The sequence below is a fragment of the Ranitomeya imitator genome, chromosome 9 (assembly GCF_032444005.1).
Source record: "Ranitomeya imitator isolate aRanImi1 chromosome 9, aRanImi1.pri, whole genome shotgun sequence".
Classification (NCBI taxonomy): domain Eukaryota; kingdom Metazoa; phylum Chordata; class Amphibia; order Anura; family Dendrobatidae; genus Ranitomeya; species Ranitomeya imitator.
Window position 1 is genome coordinate 41,550,698 of NC_091290.1, and position 19,211 is coordinate 41,569,908.

At 45.0% G+C, this 19,211-nt stretch overlaps 1 protein-coding gene across 1 annotated transcript in view; it reads right to left on the bottom strand.

Moving 5' to 3' along the window:
* Window positions 1-4,535, bottom strand: part of BATF2 (basic leucine zipper ATF-like transcription factor 2) — a 53,307-nt gene extending 48,772 nt beyond the window's left edge. Inside the window, exon 1 of the mRNA XM_069738812.1 lies at window positions 4,367-4,535. Within this exon, the coding sequence (XP_069594913.1) occupies window positions 4,367-4,432 (66 nt within the window). The 5' untranslated portion in view covers window positions 4,433-4,535. The remainder of the gene's footprint in view (window positions 1-4,366) is intronic.
* Window positions 4,536-19,211: the final 14,676 nt, after the last annotated feature.

Sequence of the window (19,211 nt, forward strand, 5' to 3'; positions counted from 1 at the left end):
TGTGCGGGTTATACCCGGGGTGGCGGAGAGGAGACTCTCCTCCAGGCCCCGGGAACCATATTTGTATTAAAAAAAAAAGAATTAAAATAAAAAATCATGTTATACTCACCTCTGAAGTCTCAGCGCTGCACGCGGCCGTCCGGTCTCAGGTTTGCTATGCGACCAGGACCTTCGGTGACGTCGCGGTCACATGACCGTGACGTCACGAAGGTCCTGGTCGCACAGCATCTTTGGAACCGGACCGCCGCCTGCAGCGCCCAGGAGATCGGGACGTCAGAGGGTGAGTATATCATCATGATTTTATTATTTTTAACACTACTATTGATGCTGCATATTGCTGCATATGCAGCATCAATAGTAGGGGTAAATCCCGCAGCGGAACCCGCAGCGGAACCCGCAGGACAAACCGCGATAAATCTGCAGGGATAACCGCAGCGGGTTTGCCCTGCAGATTTATCAAATCCGCTGCGGGAGAACCCGCAGGATAAAAAGGAACATGTGAATGTGGCCTAAAGGGGAAGAAAATAAAAAAGCAACATTCACTAAGTAACCGCCCCACTACTGTGGGCCTCCTCCCAGGTTATCTCTGATTACTTTGCAGCAGCTTTTAGAAGATTAATAGAACACGTAGCACAGACTCGCTCTATTGTTCCATGGTAGGGAGCAGGTGATTAGGAGAAGCTGGCGAGGACTGGAACATGCCCAGTGATAGAATACAGCGCACCCATTAACTAGTCAACCATGGCTGTCTACACAACCTGCATTACCATTTTTATTAGCCCCAACAAAACAACGGGTTCAGCCAGCAGTCTAATTTATAATGGGGCGCCCAACAGATTATGTCGGAGCAGATAGGGATGCAGCCTGTCCAATTTCAGACTGCCAATATTTGGGTTCTCTAAAAGATATAAGTTTGAGAGAGCGCTATTGTGTATGGGAGAGTCAGCTAAGATAGCTGCCGGCCGCACAGCTATCTAAAGCGCATGGTGGGGTAAAGGCCACCACCCTTAAAGGGACTGTTAGCAGTTTTTTTGCTATGTAATCTGAGATCAGTATGATGTAGGGACAGAGACTCTGATTCCAGCAATGTATCACTTACCGGACTGCTTGGTGCAGTTTTGATAGAATCCCTGTTTCCATCGCTGAAGATCTAGCAGTGCTCTGAATGCTGAGCTCTGTATAACTCCGCCCACACCACTGGCTGGCAGATTCCTAATAGGCTGCAGCAAGCTGCCAATCCGTTGGGGGGGGAGGGGGGGGTTACACAGATTAGTCTGACTCTCTTGCAGGCACCGCCTAGTCCTCTAGTGATAATCTCCTGCCCATAAAGACCTGTATTGAAGCTACAGCAATCTGCAGAGCAAGTGACACTTCCCTGGAATCAGGCTCTCTGCCCCTACATGATGCCGTATGCTCAGATTAAATAGCAAAAACCTGCTGCCGATTCCCTTTAAAAGTGGTCAGTGCATCAAGTGACAGATTGCAGTGTTTTTGCGCACAACTATAAGTACTAGGCCGAATGCAGCAAGTGAATCTGGTATTGCCGGTACGTCAAGCTGTTGTTTCTGAACGTGTACTTTTATTGCAAGCCCCCTGTTCTTACAGATTGTCAGTTTATGCAGATGCCCAGTTACGGTAGCGTAGGAGACAGAGTTGCCAACTTGACTTTTTATTTTCTCCGCGCTGCTTATCAAAAAATCACGGACAGACAATATTTTATACGGAACGGACACACACGGACACATTGGAAAACCATAATAAATCATCATAAGTGATCCATGCCTACAGCCCAGAATTCTGATATGTAGACATCAGCTGCATTCACTGTAACCATAATAATCTGTATACATTTCTTCATCATAAAATAAAATCATGGACGCCTCAATTGTTTTTTTACGGACCCAGATAGGAGACCCCTATCCATACTGCAGAATATGGATACCATATGGGCACCTCATTCCCAAAGAGTTGCCCTTGTGCGCTCAGTCCATCCATCTAATACATTGCTCATTTAAATGGCCACCAAAAAATACTTCATTCTCTATGGAACAGCCATTGTGGGAAAATATTTGGTTATAAAAAGCTTCTCTTGGAGATAATAGATGATTAACAATGGCTACAGACGCCAGACACACAGCGATTAGCATATACAGGTCCTTCTCAAAAAATTAGCATATAGTGTTAAATTTCATTATTTACCATAATGTAATGATTACAATTAAACTTTCATATATTATAGATTCATTATCCACCAACTGAAATTTGTCAGGTCTTTTATTGTTTTAATACTGATGATTTTGGCATACAACTCCTGATAACCCAAAAAACCTGTCTCAATAAATTAGCATATCAAGAAAAGGTTCTCTAAACGACCTATTACCCTAATCTTCTGAATCAACTAATTAACTCTAAACACATGCAAAAGATACCTGAGGCTTTTATAAACTCCCTGCCTGGTTCATTACTCAAAACCCCCATCATGGGTAAGACTAGCGACCTGTCAGATGTCAAGAAGGCCATCATTGACACCCTCAAGCAAGAGGGTAAGACCCAGAAAGAAATTTCTCAACAAATAGGCTGTTCCCAGAGTGCTGTATCAAGGCACCTCAATGGTAAGTCTGTTGGAAGGAAACAATGTGGCAGAAAACGCTGTACAACGAGAAGAGGAGACCGGACCCTGAGGAAGATTGTGGAGAAGGACCGATTCCAGACCTTGGGGAACCTGAGGAAGCAGTGGACTGAGTCTGGTGTGGAAACATCCAGAGTCACCGTGCACAGGCGTGTGCAGGAAATGGGCTACAGGTGCCGCATTCCCCAGGTAAAGCCACTTTTGAACCATAAACAGCGGCAGAGGCGCCTGACCTGGGCTACAGAGAAGCAGCACTGGACTGTTGCTAAGTGGTCCCAAGTACTTTTTTCTGATGAAAGCAAATTTTGCATGTCATTCGGAAATCAAGGTGCCAGAGTCTGGAGGAAGACTGGGGAGAAGGAAATGCCAAAATGCCTGAAGTCCAGTGTCAAGTACCCACAGTCAGTGATGGTGTGGGGTGCCATGTCAGCTGCTGGTGTTGGTCCACTGTGTTTCATCAAGGGCAGGGTCAATGCAGCTAGCTATCAGGAGATTTTGGAGCACTTCATGCTTCCATCGGCTGAAATGCTTTATGGAGATGAAGATTTCATTTTTCAGCACGACCTGGCACCTGCTCACAGTGCCAAAACCACTGGTAAATGGTTTACTGACCATGGTATTACTGTGCTCAATTGGCCTGCCAACTCTCCTGACCTGAACCCCATAGAGAATCTGTGGGATATTGTGAAGAGAAAGTTGAGAGACGCAAGACCCAACACTCTGGATGAGCTTAAGGCCGCTATTGAAGCATCCTGGGCCTCCATAACATCTCAGCAGTGTCACAGGCTGATTGCCTCCATGCCACGCCGCATTGAAGCAGTCATTTCTGCCAAAGGATTCCCGACCAAGTATTGAGTGCATAACTGAACATTATTATTTGATGGTTTTTTTGTTTGTTATTAAAAAACACTTTTATTTGATTGGATGGGTGAAATATGCTAATTTATTGAGACAGGTTTTTTGGGTTATCAGGAGTTGTATGCCAAAATCATCAGTATTAAAACAATAAAAGACCTGACAAATTTCAGTTGGTGGATAATGAATCTATAATATATGAAAGTTTAATTGTAATCATTACATCATGGTAAATAATGAAATTTAACACTATATGCTAATTTTTTGAGAAGGACCTGTATATATATATATATATATATATATATATATATATATATATATACATATTAGACGTCAATATGAGACAACCCCTTCAACTATATAATATTGGAGAACGTTATGGCGGGTGCAGATGAGCGTGTATTCTCTCATCTGAGAAAAATAGGTCGATTATGCAAATGACACTCTGATCAGAGTGAGGAGAAAATGGAGAAAAAAAAATTCCATGTCCTTCATTCTGTGAGGCAGCAGAAATCGGGCTGCACTCAGATGTCATCCGAGTGCAGTCCGGTATTTCCCACACGCCCATAGCCTTGCATGGCCAGGTGTGATCTGATTGTTGGATGAAACGCGGGCATGCAACGTTTTTGTCCTGCCCGAGGAAACATGTGCTTGGTCCCATAGACTAACATTAGTCCGAGTGCGATCCGATGATTTGTCAGAGCGAAAATACGCTCGCCTGCACATGCCCATAGGAGAAGAAATAAGAGATCAAAGCAGGTATTCGACTAATAATGGATAAATAATAACACAAATAGAAACAACAATAAACCCTGGTTATAAAGCTCATAGGTATTTTAAGCTTTTATAATCTAACACAACAAAGAATAATTTCACACTTACACAGTCCCGGGTCCCACAAGCTGTCGCCGTTTCTGCCTTTCCATGGATGTTTTCTTCAATTTTCATATTTCAATTAAAAATTGTGAAAAAAAACAAAAAACGAATTCAATCTGCACATTGGCTTATATTAGTAACGAATAAATGGCGATGCCAATAAATAAGAGGTATTTCATACCAAGGGTTAAAGGACAAATCTAACATAAAAAATGTACATTATTCTAAAAAAAAAAAATGTATCTCATAATGAACTGTACAGAGAAGAATTGTAATTCTCAATATCTGATATAAGAAGCCAAGGGAGGTGGCAGAAAATCCTGTTAATCCAGGTGATGAGCCTGTAGGTAACTGCTTCTTGTGTAACCGGTGATAGTTTCGCTTTACGTTAATCCACTAGTGACTGGAGGAAATCACATGTGTATTCCCACTCCCCCGAGCGATCCACGGCTGGAGGAATAATGGCTTAAGAATGGACATCTAGAGTGAAAGCGAAAGCTGAAAATCAGGAGCCAAGTTCCTAAGAATGCTCGCTAAAGCACGTGTCAACTAATAATCCAGGACTTGTCTGTAGAAGGAATTTGTGATATGCTCAGATTATGGCAGTCACTGAGCTGTCACTTAGGTGCACAGTTGGCACAAATGGACTCACACAAATTAATCAAAATGTTAAACGTAAAGAATCTTACATTTATGTGTATAGTAAACATAGCCATTAATGCACAGACTGCAATACTCAGAAAAAAAAATTGGTTGATTCACTCCTATTTAAAGGGAACCCTGTTATGACGCGGTGGTTTAGGAGCAACATGGAACGAGCTCTGAAGGAAGTGGTAACTGTACTGACCGCAGTCCCTAAGCTCAACACAACACTAGAAGCAGTTGTGGAATGCTCCTAACTCTCCCTAGGCATCTCGTCACAGCCTAAGAGCTAACTACCCCTAAAGACAGAAGCAGGAAAACTATCTTGCCTCAGAGAAAATCCCCAAAGGATAGATTAGCCCCCACAAATAATGACTGTGAGTGGAGAGGGAAAAGACATACACAGAATGAAACCAGGATGAGCACAGGAGGCCAGTCTAGCTTGATAGATAGGACAGGATGGAATACTGTGCGGTCAGTATAAAACACTACAAAAATCCACGCAGAGTTTACAAAAAATCTCCACACCTGACTAAAGGTGTGGAGGGTAAATCTGCTTCCCAGAGCTTCCAGCAAGACAGAATTAATTCATACTGATAAGCTGGACAAACATAGAAAGCACTGAACGGATAAGTCCACAAACTGTGAACAGAACAGAGCAAGTAAGAACTTAGCTTTGCTGAACTGGTCAGGATAACAGGGAAATCCAAAGAGATGTGAATCCAACCAGAAACCATTTACAAGTGGCACTGGCTGAAGGAACAGCCAGACCTAAATAGCCGAGCAGAAGAGAAGATAAGTGGAGGCAGCTGATGACAGCTAACTCCAAGGAGCAGCCATACCACTTGAAACCACAAGAGGGAGCCCAAGAGCAGAACTCACAAAAGTGCCACTTACAACCACCGGAGGGAGCCCAAGAGCGGAATTCACAACAGAACCCTGTCATTTCCCAAAATGCTATTAACAAGAAGATACAGGGTAATTAATCGCGTTACACAGGCTGCACTGAAAGCACGGGGAGACCTTTATTCTTCCCGGGAGCCGCCGGCTTTCAGTCGTCGTTCACAGCATTGTGAGTAGCGGCTGTAATCACGCTCCGCCACTTTGATTGACATCTTGATCTGTACAGATGTGGTGCAGAGCAAGCTGTCAATCAAAGTGCTAGGTCGTGCTTACGGCCGCCGATCACAGTGCTGTGAACGGTAACTGTAGCTGATCCGAGTGTACGCCTCCATGACTGAAAGTTGGCAGCACTTGACAGATATAAAGTTAATATTTTCCTGGTAGCCGAACTTTCCATAAGGCAGCCGGACAGCACTGAAATGCTATCGACAGGCAGATTAACGCTATATTTACATTTGGGGACATGACAGGTTCCCTTTAAGCAATGTTTCAGTCCTCACAGAGGACCTATTTTAACCCTTTAAAGGGTTGGCCTCAAGATGCAGCATCAGGAGTGCACCGCTCCTGGTTTTCTGCTGTGCTGGGGTTGGTGCGCTCCTGCCGTATAGTTGTGCCGCTGACCTGAAATGTGCTCTCTCCGAGGCCCTAAGCAGAGGTAGATTTATCTCTGCAGCATGGGGAAAGCACAAGGGGACTGAAGCTGGCCAAGCAGGCAATCTCTACATGTGTGGCGGCTGTCGAACAGCCGCAAGACATCCAGCCGCAGGGACTCAAACTAATTTTTCGAGCACGCCGAAGGCACTCGGTTAGCATCCGAGCATGCTCGGATAAATAACGCCTTGTCCGAGCACGTTCGCTCATCACTGACAGCATAAGTCTATAAACGGCAGCAATCAGTGGGTGTTCAGATCGCTGTATGGTAAAAATAAACCAGCAACATGATTCAGGTCAGTACAATTATGGCAGTACCAAACTTGTACTGTTTGATTTATTTTAGTGGCTTTAAAAAAAATTGAAAGTTTAAAAAAAAAAAAAAAAAAGTTTTTTTTATCACCATTTTCAAGACCCATAGCGTTTTTATTTCTCTGCCAATGGAGCTTTGTCTGAAAGATCGGTGTTTTCTTTTTTTTTTTTTTGCATGTCCAGCTGTAGTTTTTATTGGCACCATCTTGGGGTACTTGTGATATTTTGGTCACCTTTACTGCATTTTTCGGGGAGCTGCGGAAACTGAAAAAAGCAATTAAGTTTATTTTCTATTTTTGTTATTTTTAGATGGGGAAAAGGGGGAGGTCAAATTATTTATACTTTTAACATTTTTTTTTTTGTTATACATTTCACCAACTAAGAGGACTTGAACCTGTTATCTTCTAGGGCAGCATGGTGGCTCAGTGGTTAGCACTGCAGCCTTGCAGCACTGGGGTCCTGGGATCCTCCACCCCGGATCAGCCTTCATCTAGCCCAGTGTGTAGTCAACTTACAGTGTGGGCCATTGATATGGATACACCTGGGTGGGCCATTTATAAAGTTGGATCCAAAATGGCCGACTTCAAAATGGCCTCCATCCATCTTGAAAACTTTCCCCCTCCCATATACTAATGTGCCACAAACAGGAAGCTGATATCACCAACTATATTTAGGTGTATCCATATACACGGCCCACCCAGGTCTATCCATATAAATGGCCCACCCTGTAGTTTATATCTCACATCCATTCAAAAAAGAACTATACTTCCCCAATGTGTCATCCATTTTTTTTTCCCATTTGACATCAAATTTTTAAAACTGAAGGAGGTAAACTGTGTGAAGTTTTTCATATTGACACTTAGGATCAGTTGGAAAGATTTGGAAACGGATGTCTTCCCGGAAAACCAAAAATGAATTTAAAAAGGGCTTGAGTTTAATGAAACGGAGACATGGATCCATAAGAAACGGATGTGTAAATGGCTCCATTATCTGTGCCAGCGTGCTACACTGTGCTTGGTCTAGTGCGAACCCTGAGGGGCTGGTGTATATCGAAGCCCATACGCATTAGATAAAACTGGAATGAAATGGCCAATTTCAACCATAATGAACGATCATCGCATGCCTCAGTGAGGTGAAGAAGCTGTTTGACCAACGACCAAACATAATCATCTAAAACACTGGTCTGGCACGTTGGATTTTTCCGGTGGATTAGGACTGGATGCATCATCGGCCAAAGGCTGGCTGATACAGTCCGTGATGTATTTGGGTCAATAAACGTACAATCATTCACATTTATACTCTACTACTTGATCATTCATCGGCCCAATTTCATCTAATGTGTCTGGAGACCTCAACAGAGATGTTCAAAGAAGACCAACGCTAAGACGTTGGGGGCGATTCATCAAGACCAGCGATTCTCTCTTTGGTCTTGATGAGAGGGCGTTTTGGAACACGATTAATTAAAAGGTGAATGTCGCCATCAGAATACTTACTCCAGTCTCTACTTGAGTATGATCTATGGCATAGCGGACGCTGCCTCACGTCCATTGTGAAGTCATGACTTCGATAAGTGGGGGTCGCCACACCCTGTACACTTCGTTGACGCTGGGGCAAGAATATTGTGCAAAAAATTTCAAGTTTTCAAACCTTTTTTTTGCGCCAGAAATCTAGCAAAAAAATTTGAATCACCCCTTATGCTCACATTGCATTTCTACAGTGCCTTTGGGTGATTATGTCTGAATTCCCCTAAAAACAGGATCCCCCTGACGGGGCCATAAACGACAATGACACAAATGGAGTTCAGTTTCTGAACGTGTGTTCTTAGGGCAAGTTCACACAGGGCGTTTTTGCTGCATTTTGTTATGCTAATTTTCAGCTGCTTTTTACAGTACCAGCAAAGCCTATGAGATTTCAGAAATCTCATGCACACACATTGTTTTTTTGTTTCATCAGTATTTTGTGATTTGCTGCGTTTTTTGGACATAGAGCGTGACACTTCTTTCAGCGTTCTTTCAGTGTTCTTTTCAACCATTGACTTGAATGGATGGTTGACTTTTCTTGCAGCGCATTTGCTGCAGAAAAGTCAAGGACAGCCTGGATGTGACGTCAAACTCGGCTCTGCTACATCTAGATGGCAGGCTGCAGGATGCACTTGAATGGGGGGTCCAACATTACAGTGTTTGACATGCTGTCATATGCATTACAGCGCAGCAAACGCCGCTTCTGATCGACGGGGAAATCATCGCTGCTGGTCAGAGAGCCGCGGCTCCCATGCTGTCAGAAAACAGCGGGAGTGCTCAGCTGTGATCGGACATCTAAACTTCACCTCCGATCACCGGTGTCAGCTGATGGGACTACTGCTCCCATCATCTGACACCTAGCCACTAATAACAGTGACAGCAGGAGCGGCAGATGGGAGTTTTCATCTGCCGCTCCTACGCTATAATTTTTAAAAAAAGGCGTGGGGTCCCCCCTATTTTTGATAACCAGCCAGACAAAACTCACAGCTCAGGGCTGCAACCCCCAGCTGTCGGCTTCAGCAAGGCTGGTTATCAAGAATAGAGGGGTCCTCATGCTTTTTTTTATTTAAATTATTTAAAAAAATAATGTGAGGTCCCCCCTTCATTTTTGACAACCAGCCTTGCTAAAGCTCACAGCTGGGGGCTGGTATTCTCAGGCTGGTAAGGGGCCATTGATATAGCCTCCCCCAGCCCAAAAATAGCAGCCCGCAGCTGCCCAGAAAAGGCGCATCTATTAGATGCGCAGATTCTGGCGCTTTGCCCGGCTCTTCCCACTTGCCCTGTAGTGGTGGCAGGTGGGGTACTAAGGGGTTAATGTCACCTTGCTATTGTAAGGTGACATCAATGCCGGCTTATTAATGGAGAGGTGTCAATAAGGCCTCTTTCATATTTCCATGTAGAAAAGCCGGGGAGACACCATCACGTGCCCTTCCCGTGGTTGTTCCTTCCCAGTGAAAGACCTGCCTATTTATTGCTTGCGTTGAGAAACACGTGATGGTGTCTCTGCGGCTTTTCTACATGCATTTGCATATTTCCCATAAGGGATGGGGGCAGTGTTCTTGATCACTGCATTGAGAAACACGTGATGGTGTCTCCGCGGTGTTGGATGTTTTGATCTCCCCGAGGTCATTCATCCTTATGTTTATAGTCTTTCACATTTCCATTGGTACAGGCCTGTCGCAATGCGTCGGGCCGACGTACCGACGGATGTTGTGAATTCTTTGCATGACGTGGGCAGCGGATGCAGTTTTTCGACGCATCCGCTGCCCATTCTGCAGTCCGGGGAGGAGGGGGGTGGAGTTTCGGCCGCACATGCGCGGTCGAAAATGGCGGACGCGACGCACAAAAAAAGTTACATTGAACTTTTTTTAGACGACGGTCCGCCAAAACACGACGGATCCGTCGCACGACAGACGGGACGTGTGGCCATCCATCGCGATCCGTTGCTAATACAAGTCTATGGGCAAAAAACGCATCCTGCGAGCACATTTGCAGGATACGTTTTTTGCCCTAAACGACGGATTGCGGCGGATTGCAAATGACGGAAGTGTGAAAGAGGCCTAAGATATCAATCCGTTACTAATCCTATAGTAGTTAAAGGGTGAAATAAACACACACATGCAGAAAAAAGTATTTTAATGAAATAAAACACCACAGTTTTGCCAGCTTTATTAGTCTGCCCTTCTAAGCGAAGCCATCGATCTTCTGAAATAAAAATAATAAACCAACACAAATACTCCCTGATCCGTCGTAGTCCAATATATCCAGTGTCCCACGAGTATCTGGGGGAGATAAAGCTTACAACCGGGAGCCCTGCTAATGTGACCGCTCCGGGCTGTAAGCTACTAGGGAATGAATGAGACGGAGCGGGCGCAGGCTCAGTAACTAGCGGTGACGTCACCGAGCCTGCACCCGCTCACAGCCTGACCTGAGGTAACCTCTGGACCGTGGGAAAATGCTGAGGAAAAGGTTACTGCAGGTAATGTATTGATCTATTCTATCTATTTATCTATGCTATCAATCTATCTATTCATTCTATCTACAGGAAGTAGTTTTTTTTCTCTGTGTGCACTCAACTTTATTGGCATGCACTAAGAGAAAAAAAAAGCGACAAAAAATGCACCTAAACCTGCATATTTGACGCAGCTTCTTTCCTGCCAAGAAGATCAGGTTTTGCTGCAGAAAAAAAACCCCACAGCAAAACGCCGTGTGAACGTACCCTTCATGATGTGTGTTTTGTCGGCATGATTAAGAACACATATAGCGTTCAAAACGCGTTGATGATCAGTCTCCACTGACCACTCTTCTATGGATTTTACCCTACGTAGACTGAGCTGGACAAACCCAACTCCTTTTTCTTAACTGATCACCGCCTTGCAATGGGTTTTGTTCCAGGCTCTCCAAAATCTAGTTATAAACATAGGGGAGTTGGTGATTTCCTTTTTCACCTTGTGCATGATCTCTTATCCCAAGCTTTACCATTGGGGGCCCTTTACTTGTTCTCCTTCCTCTCTTCGGAATAGAGACCATTCGATCATACGGGCGGTGATCCAGTGTGCCTCAGATGGAACAGATCATGTTAGGACATAAGACCATAAAGAAGGCAATAATACAAGATTGATCATAGGTGTGATAACCTGGGCGGCACATTCATCTTTATAGCCTTTTACAGGAATTGTCTCCGCTGATTGCTCTGTGTGGGAAATGTAAAGCTTTATTATAACACTAGTAGAATATTTACACATGAATGACACAAGTGTGACAGGTGAGAAGCACGAAACCAAGTAATACAATTGTGTAACACAATGCTTCATGCTGATATTCAGTTGATTTAATAATTCTAAGAAATCCATTATAAGGAGTTTCCCCATTAAAGTAGTAAGGAATAGTGATACAATAAAGTTATTTTTTATTATACATTGATTAGGCGTTCTATTGAAGAAATATACCTTAAAGTTACTGGGTCCAAATCTGTAACAGGAACATGTGCCAGTTAAAGGGAATCTATCAGTAGGATCAACCCTCCTAAGCCGTCTATATGGGCATGTAAGTCATAGGAAGCTGAATAAAATGATACCTTGATATATGTGATCCGATGTCTTATTCCAGAGAAATCCATATTTTTCTTAATATGTAAATTAGCTGTTACAATCTATGGGCGGTACATAGATCTCCCCGAGAATCTGCCTCCAGGGAATTTTCTTTATATGAAAGGCGGAGTTACTTGTGTGAGACATGTAGATCAGGAGAGCAGACTGTCAGTCATTACATGTCTCACACTGGTAACTCTCCCTTTCATTTAATATAAGCTCTGGAGGCAGATTCTTGGGGAGATCTATGTCTGGCCCATAGATCTGAACAGCTCATTTACATAAATTTAAAAAACTTGTTTTCTCAGGAATAAGACATCAGATCACAGATATCAAAGTATCGTTTTATAAACCGCTCGATTGACTGCCCATATAGATGGCTTAGGAGGGTTGATCCTAGTGACAGATTAATTGCAGTCCTTTTATGTGGCAGTGTGGCATCTGGGCTAGCTCAGGTACCAGGGGCTAACGATGATGGTTACCTCTGCATTCTCTACAGATTACAGATACATTAAGCAAATACTCAATTCTAAATTTCAAGAGGAAACTATGCCCGGAAGATAAGAAGATGACCAGGAGAAGAAAAACTCACTAAATAATGTTCTTTTGCCTGTCTGGGGAAAAAAAAAAGGCCAACGAGAACATTTGTGTCATTGCAGCCCACGGTTCTGTCAAGGGATCCGTCTGAACGATGTTTTCCAGTGACGCTGAAGGAATCCCTGGATATGTGGCAGAGTGAACAAGGGCCATATTTGGGGAAAAGTTAGAGACAGGATGGTCTATGGGAAGAAGACAGGGTGATATGCTGGACACTGTGATGCTAGGAACATTCGGTCACAGCATTCATGTGGATGTTTCTGTGACGTGGATCAGCTGCCCGAATATAGTTGGGAGCCAAGCACACCCCTCAATAATAATAATAATCTTTATTTTTTTATTTTTATATAGCGCTAACATATTCCACCGCGCTTTACAGGTTGCACACATTATCATCACTGTCCCTGATGGGGCTCACAATCTAGAATCCCTATCAGTATGTCTTTGGAATGTGGGAGGAAACCGGAGTGCCCGAAGGAAACCCACGCAAACACGGAGAGAACATACAAACTCCTTGCAGATGTTGTCCTGGGTGGGATTAGAACCCAGGACCCCAGCGCTGCAAGGCTGCAGAGCTAACCACTGCGCCACCGTGCTGCCCTCAATGATTCTGGATGCCACAGGGCACTATGGAAGGTCTCGTTTACACCGTGCCTTAAAGCCAAAGCTATTTTAATGTTATGGCTGATCCGAGTTTGTGTCTGATGTAAACTCAAAACACTGTGAATAACCCCCAAGGTCATGGTCCCAAGTAGCGTAAAGGCTGTGTCTTTTCCTGTTTTTGCTTTGTGCAGAATGTCTGCTAACGGTTTAAGTATAGTGGATGTGATTTAATGAATACTCATTCCCTTTGACTTGTCAGGTTAAAAAAACACACCCACTATTGGCCTGCAGATATGGGGTTAATCTGCATGTTAATGGCGTTCTGAAGCTGCCCGGTGCCCATACTGAGAGCCGTGCTACCATGAGGTAAATGAACTCTATTCGTACTGGCAGCCTCGGCTTTCAGTCATGGAGGCACCAGCATGTCTTCAGTCACTGCTCAGCACATAGTGACCGGCCCCGACTGACAGCTGGATCAGCATTAGGGACGGTCAGTGCCAGAGCGCGGTTACAGTTGCTGCTCACTATGCACACAGCGGTGACTAAGGCCAGTCTCACACGTCCAGATAATTCCGGTACCGGAAAAATGGGTACCGGTATTATCCGTGTCCGTGTGTTCACGTGGCACATCAGTGTGGCACACGTGCGCCATCCGTGTGCCGACTGGGTACCACACGCACCGTGCAGGAGACAGCGCTACAGTTAAGTGCTGTCCCCTGCATCTGGTGCTGAAGCCGCCATTCATTTCTTCTCTGCTGCAGCGTTCGCTGGAGAAAAGATATGAAAAATCTTTTTTTTGGTGTTTAAAAAAAAGATCCCTGTCCCCAACCCCCTCCCACCCTCTGCGCGCCCCCACGCTATTAATAAAATACTTACCCGACTTCCTCGCTGCTTCTTCTCCTCGCCGCAGCTTCTCCTGTATGAGCGGTCACGTGGTGCAGGTTATTACAGTGGTGAATATGCGGCTCCACCCCTACGTGAGTCAGTGTATCCGGTACGTGAGGAAACTGTCACCTCACGTACCATAGTTAGTAAGGCCGAAAAAAGACATTTGTCCATCCAGTTCAGCCTATATTCCATCATAATAATCCCCAGATCTACGTCCTTCTACAGAACCTAATAATTGTATGATACAATATTGTTCTGCTCCAGGAAGACATCCAGGCCTCTCTTGAACCCCTCGACTGAGTTCGCCATCACCACCTCCTCAGGCAAGCAATTCCAGATTCTCACTGCCCTAACAGTAAAGAATCCTCTTCTATGTTGGTGGAAAAACCTTCTCTCCTCCAGACGCAAAGAAAGTACCGGAGTCACTGACGTGTGAAACCGGCCTAAAGCCGTACCGGCCCACCCTATGACTGAAAGCCCGAGAACGGGAGGAAAAAAAAGTTAATTTCCTCTTGGCAGTGGAGCTCTCAGTGTGGGAGCTGGGCAGCTTCAGAACAGTATTAACCTACTAATTAACCCTATATCTGCAGGTTAATAGTGTTTTTTTTACATTACATGCTCTCTTTACAGATGCTGTTGAATTTAGTTTTTTTCCCTTTAGGCTAAGTGCACACGTTGCGGAATTGCTGCGGAAACTCCCGCGGCAATTCCGCAACTTCTGCCGCGGGTATATCGCATGAGGAATTGGCATGCATATTCCCGCTAAACAATAGCGTTTTCCAAGCGATCTGTAGCAATAGTAAAAAGATCTAATGTTAAAAATAATTTAAAAATAGTTATTCCCACGTCACCCGATCTCCTCAGCGGTGCACGCGGCGGCTGGAATGCTGTGTGCGAAGGACCTGGGATGACATCACGGTCACGTGACCGCAACGTCATCGCAGATCCTTCGTACACAGCATCCCAGCCGCCGCGTGCACCGCTGAGAGGCGGGAGGACTCCGGGGGCCATCAGAAGGTGAGTATATCACGATTTTTTATTTTAATTCTTTTTTAACAATTATATGGTGCCCAATCCGTGGAGGAGAGTCTCCTCTCCTCCACCCTGGGTACCATCCGCACATGATCTGCTTACTTCCTGCATGGTGGGCATAGCCACATGCGGGAAGTAAGCGGATCAATGCATTCCTATGTGTGCGGAATCCCCGCGATTCCGCAAATGAACATGCTGCGGTTTTTTTTTCTGGAATGCGTTTCCGCTCAGGAAAAAAATGCAGCATGTGCATACAAAATGCGGATTGCATTCTTTTAATAGGATGCTTAATGTGAGCGTTTTTGTCGCGGTTTTATCGCGTTTTTATAGCAAAAAAAACGCAAAAAATCCAGAACGTGTGCGCACAGCCTTAGTCTTCAGTGGGAAGAAAAAAATGCATGTAAAAAAAATAATAAAAAAAAAAATTACATTTTGTTTTTTTAATTCCTTCACCCCCCCAGCCTGTTTTCATCTTCCTGCCCAGTGTCACTTTATGGGGTGATAACTCTGGAACGCTTCAACGATTCTCACTGATTCTAAGATTGTTTTTTTTCTCAGCACATTGTATTTCATGTTAGTGGTAAATTTAGGCCAATATTTTTGGTGTTTGACAAAATATTGGAATTTTGAGGAAATTTTTTGAAAATCTCACAATTTTTAAACCTTTAATTTTTATGCCCTTAACCCCTTCACGACATGCGCCGTTATGTATGGTGCGGAGGGAGCTGAGTTCCCACAAAGCACCGTGTACGGCGCCGCAATCGCAGGGGCTCACGCTGAGCGCCGCTGCAATCAGGTGCAATGCCCAAATATATATATTACTCCAGCAAATACTTTTTTTATGTAAAAAACACCAAGGTTACTTACTGGTAGCCGGTTTTTCCGGAGCCCATGACAGCACACCTGAGAGAGGGATCCGCCCAGTCGGGACAGGAAACCTACCAAAACAAAAGGGCGGTACCTCTCCCTCACTTCAGTTGGTTTTCAGAGCATGAGAGGCCTCCTTGGTTAGTACACATGGTAATCCATCACCACATTATAATAATAACAAAAAACACCCAACTAAAAGTGCGCACCAAAGGGTGACAAAAGAAGGGAGGGAATATACAGGTGCTGTCATGGGCTCCGGAAAAACCGGCTACCAGTAAGTAACCTTGGTGTTTTCCCGTCTCCCATGACAGCACACCTGAGAGATTTTTGGAGAAAGGAACACCTTAGGGATGGACCACCGCTTGCAGCACCCTTCTACCAAAGGTAAGGTCAGTTGAGGAGGATAGATCTAGCCGGTAGTGTCTAAAGAAGGTAGACGGTGAGGACCAGGTAGCGGCCTTACAGATTTGATCAATCGATACCTCTGCTTTTTCTGCCCAGGAAGTAGCCACGGCTCTGGTGGAGTGAGCCTTGATGCCTTCAGGGATCGGGGCACCATGAGAAGCATAGGATAAGGAAATGGCCTCCCTAATCCACCTAGCAATAGTACCCTTGGATACCCCATATCCCTTCCTGCTACCCTGGAAAGCTATAAATAGTGATTGATCCTTCCTCCACTGACTAGTCAGAGATATATACTGTAAAATAGCTCTTCTTACGTCAAGCGTATGAAATTTCTCTTCCCCTGGGTTCTTAGGATTATTACAGAAAGAGGGCAACACAATTTCTTGACTCCTATGGAATTTAAGAACTACTTTCGGCAGATATGCCGGATCCGGTCTGAGCACTACTCTGTCATCAAATATCTGTGTGTAAGGAGGGGAGATGGACAGGGCTTGCAAGTCACTCACCCTACGGGCTGATGTCAACGCTACCAGAAGTACTGTCTTAAGTGTAAGTATTTTTATTGATGACTCCTGCAAGGGTTCAAACGGAACACTAGTCAGAGCTTCTAACACCAGATTTAAATCCCATGGAGGAACCCTCTGAATTACCACTGGTCTAGACCTACTACACGATTTAATAAAGCGGGACACCCATTTATTGGAGGCCAGATTACAGTTATACAAGGCTCCTAATGCCGACACTTGTACCTTGAGCGTATTAGTTGCTAATCCCAACTGCAACCCCGCCTGTAAAAATTCTAAAATAGTACCCACAGGAGCTTTGTCCCCCAAAGGTTGCCCTGAAAAATCTAGAAACTTTTTCCATGTCCTGCCATATATCCTTGATGTAACTGGTTTTCTACTTTTCAACAAGGTGGAGACAAGCCCTGGTGAAAACCCCTGCCTACTCAGTAATGCCCACTCAAATTCCAGGCTGCAAGATGGAAGCCCTTCACTTGAGAGTGGCATATTGGACCCTGAGTAAGCAGGTCCGGAATTTCTGGCAGGATCCATGGATCGGTCACTGACATTTGTCTCAGGAGGGAGAACCAAGGTCTTTTTGGCCAGAATGGAGCAATCAAAATTACTCTCGCCTGCTCTATTCTGATTTTTCTCACTACCGTCGGAATCATCGCTATTGGTGGAAACACATATGCGAGACTGAAATTCCATTGTATGTGGAGGGCATCTACTGCAAAGGGTTTTTCTCTTGGGTCTAGTGAACAGAAGTTCTCTACCTTCCTGTTGTTTAGGGTGGCAAACAAATCTATCACAGGTAGGCCCCAAGCCTGCACTATCTGTTGAAACACTCGGGGATTCAAAGACCACTCTCCTTGTTTCAGAGTTTTGCGACTTAGGAAGACTGCTTTCGTATTCTCGACTCCCTTTATATGGAGAGCCGAGAGGGAGAGTAGGTGGCGCTCCGCTAGTTGTAGGAGGACAGATGCTGACTTCATCAGGGAAGGGGATCTCGTCCCCCCTTGGTGGTTGATATATGCGACTACAGCGCGATTGTCTGACATGACCCTGGTGTGATGACCCTGGAGGATGGGTAGGAAATGTTTCACAGCTTTTTCTACTGCCCATAACTCTCTTAGGTTTGACGCTTGTTGTGATTCTGATTGGGACCAAGATCCCTGAACTGAGAGAGTCCCCAAATGAGCTCCCCATCCTGAACCGCTTGTGGTTATGATTTGATCTATCGGAGTTATCCACTGGACCCCTGATATCAAATGGTCTCTTACCGCCCACCATTTTAGGGAATCTGTTACCTCTAATGAAAGGCGTAGTTTCCCCTCTAAATGCCCTTTTAACCACCTCTGCGCTGACAGGACCTCCCATTGTAATTGTCTTAAATGGAACTGTGCCCATCTTACTGCCGGTATACATGAAGTCAGAGAACCCAACAGGGACATTGCCCTTCTCAATGTCATTACGGGGTGATGAATCGCTGCCGCCATCTTGGATCCGGCGCGCCTCTCTGACGTCAAGCAGGCACGCCCATTCCCAGCGTGCTCTGTTGCCGCACGCCAGCCACGCACCGGAAGTCGCCCAGCAGAGGGGGAGAGAGTGGCGTGGCAGCCGCAGAATGGCTCCAGAGATCCGGACTGCGCTGGACCAACGCCCGCGCATACGCAAGAGCCCGAGGGATCTGCGGACGGCGCTACCAGCAACCCGAAGGCCGACACACAGGCGTTCTGCCTGCGCTTCAAGTGCCGGGACGGGAGTGGGTAAGAGGATCTTCAATCAAGCACGATAAAAATAAAAAAGTACCGCCGTGATTCAGCACAAGGGTTCCCATCAGGACAGGAAACCCAACTGAAGCGAGGGAGAGGTACCGCCCTTTTGTTTCGGTAGGTTTCCTGTCCCGACTGGGCGGATCCCTCTCTCAGGTGTGCTGTCATGGGAGACGGGAAAACAAACAATATAAGTACACACATTATATACAGCGGGCAAAATGAGTATGGAATACGTCACCAATTTTGTAATGAAATAATTTTCTAAAGGTGCTATTGACATGAATTTCTCACTAGACTCTAACAACAACCCATCCAATCCACACAGGTAAAGAAATCATCCATACATGTCTATAAATTAAGTTATGTGTAATAATGGTAAGTGACATAGGGGAAAAACCAAAAGGGCTATTTGACCAAGAAGGAGAGTGATGGGGTGCTACGTCAGATGACCTGGCCTCCACAGTCACCAGACCTGAACCCAATCGAGATGGTTTGGGGTGAGCTGGACCGCAGAGTGAAAGTGCTAAGCATCTCTGGGAACTCCTTCAAGATTGTTG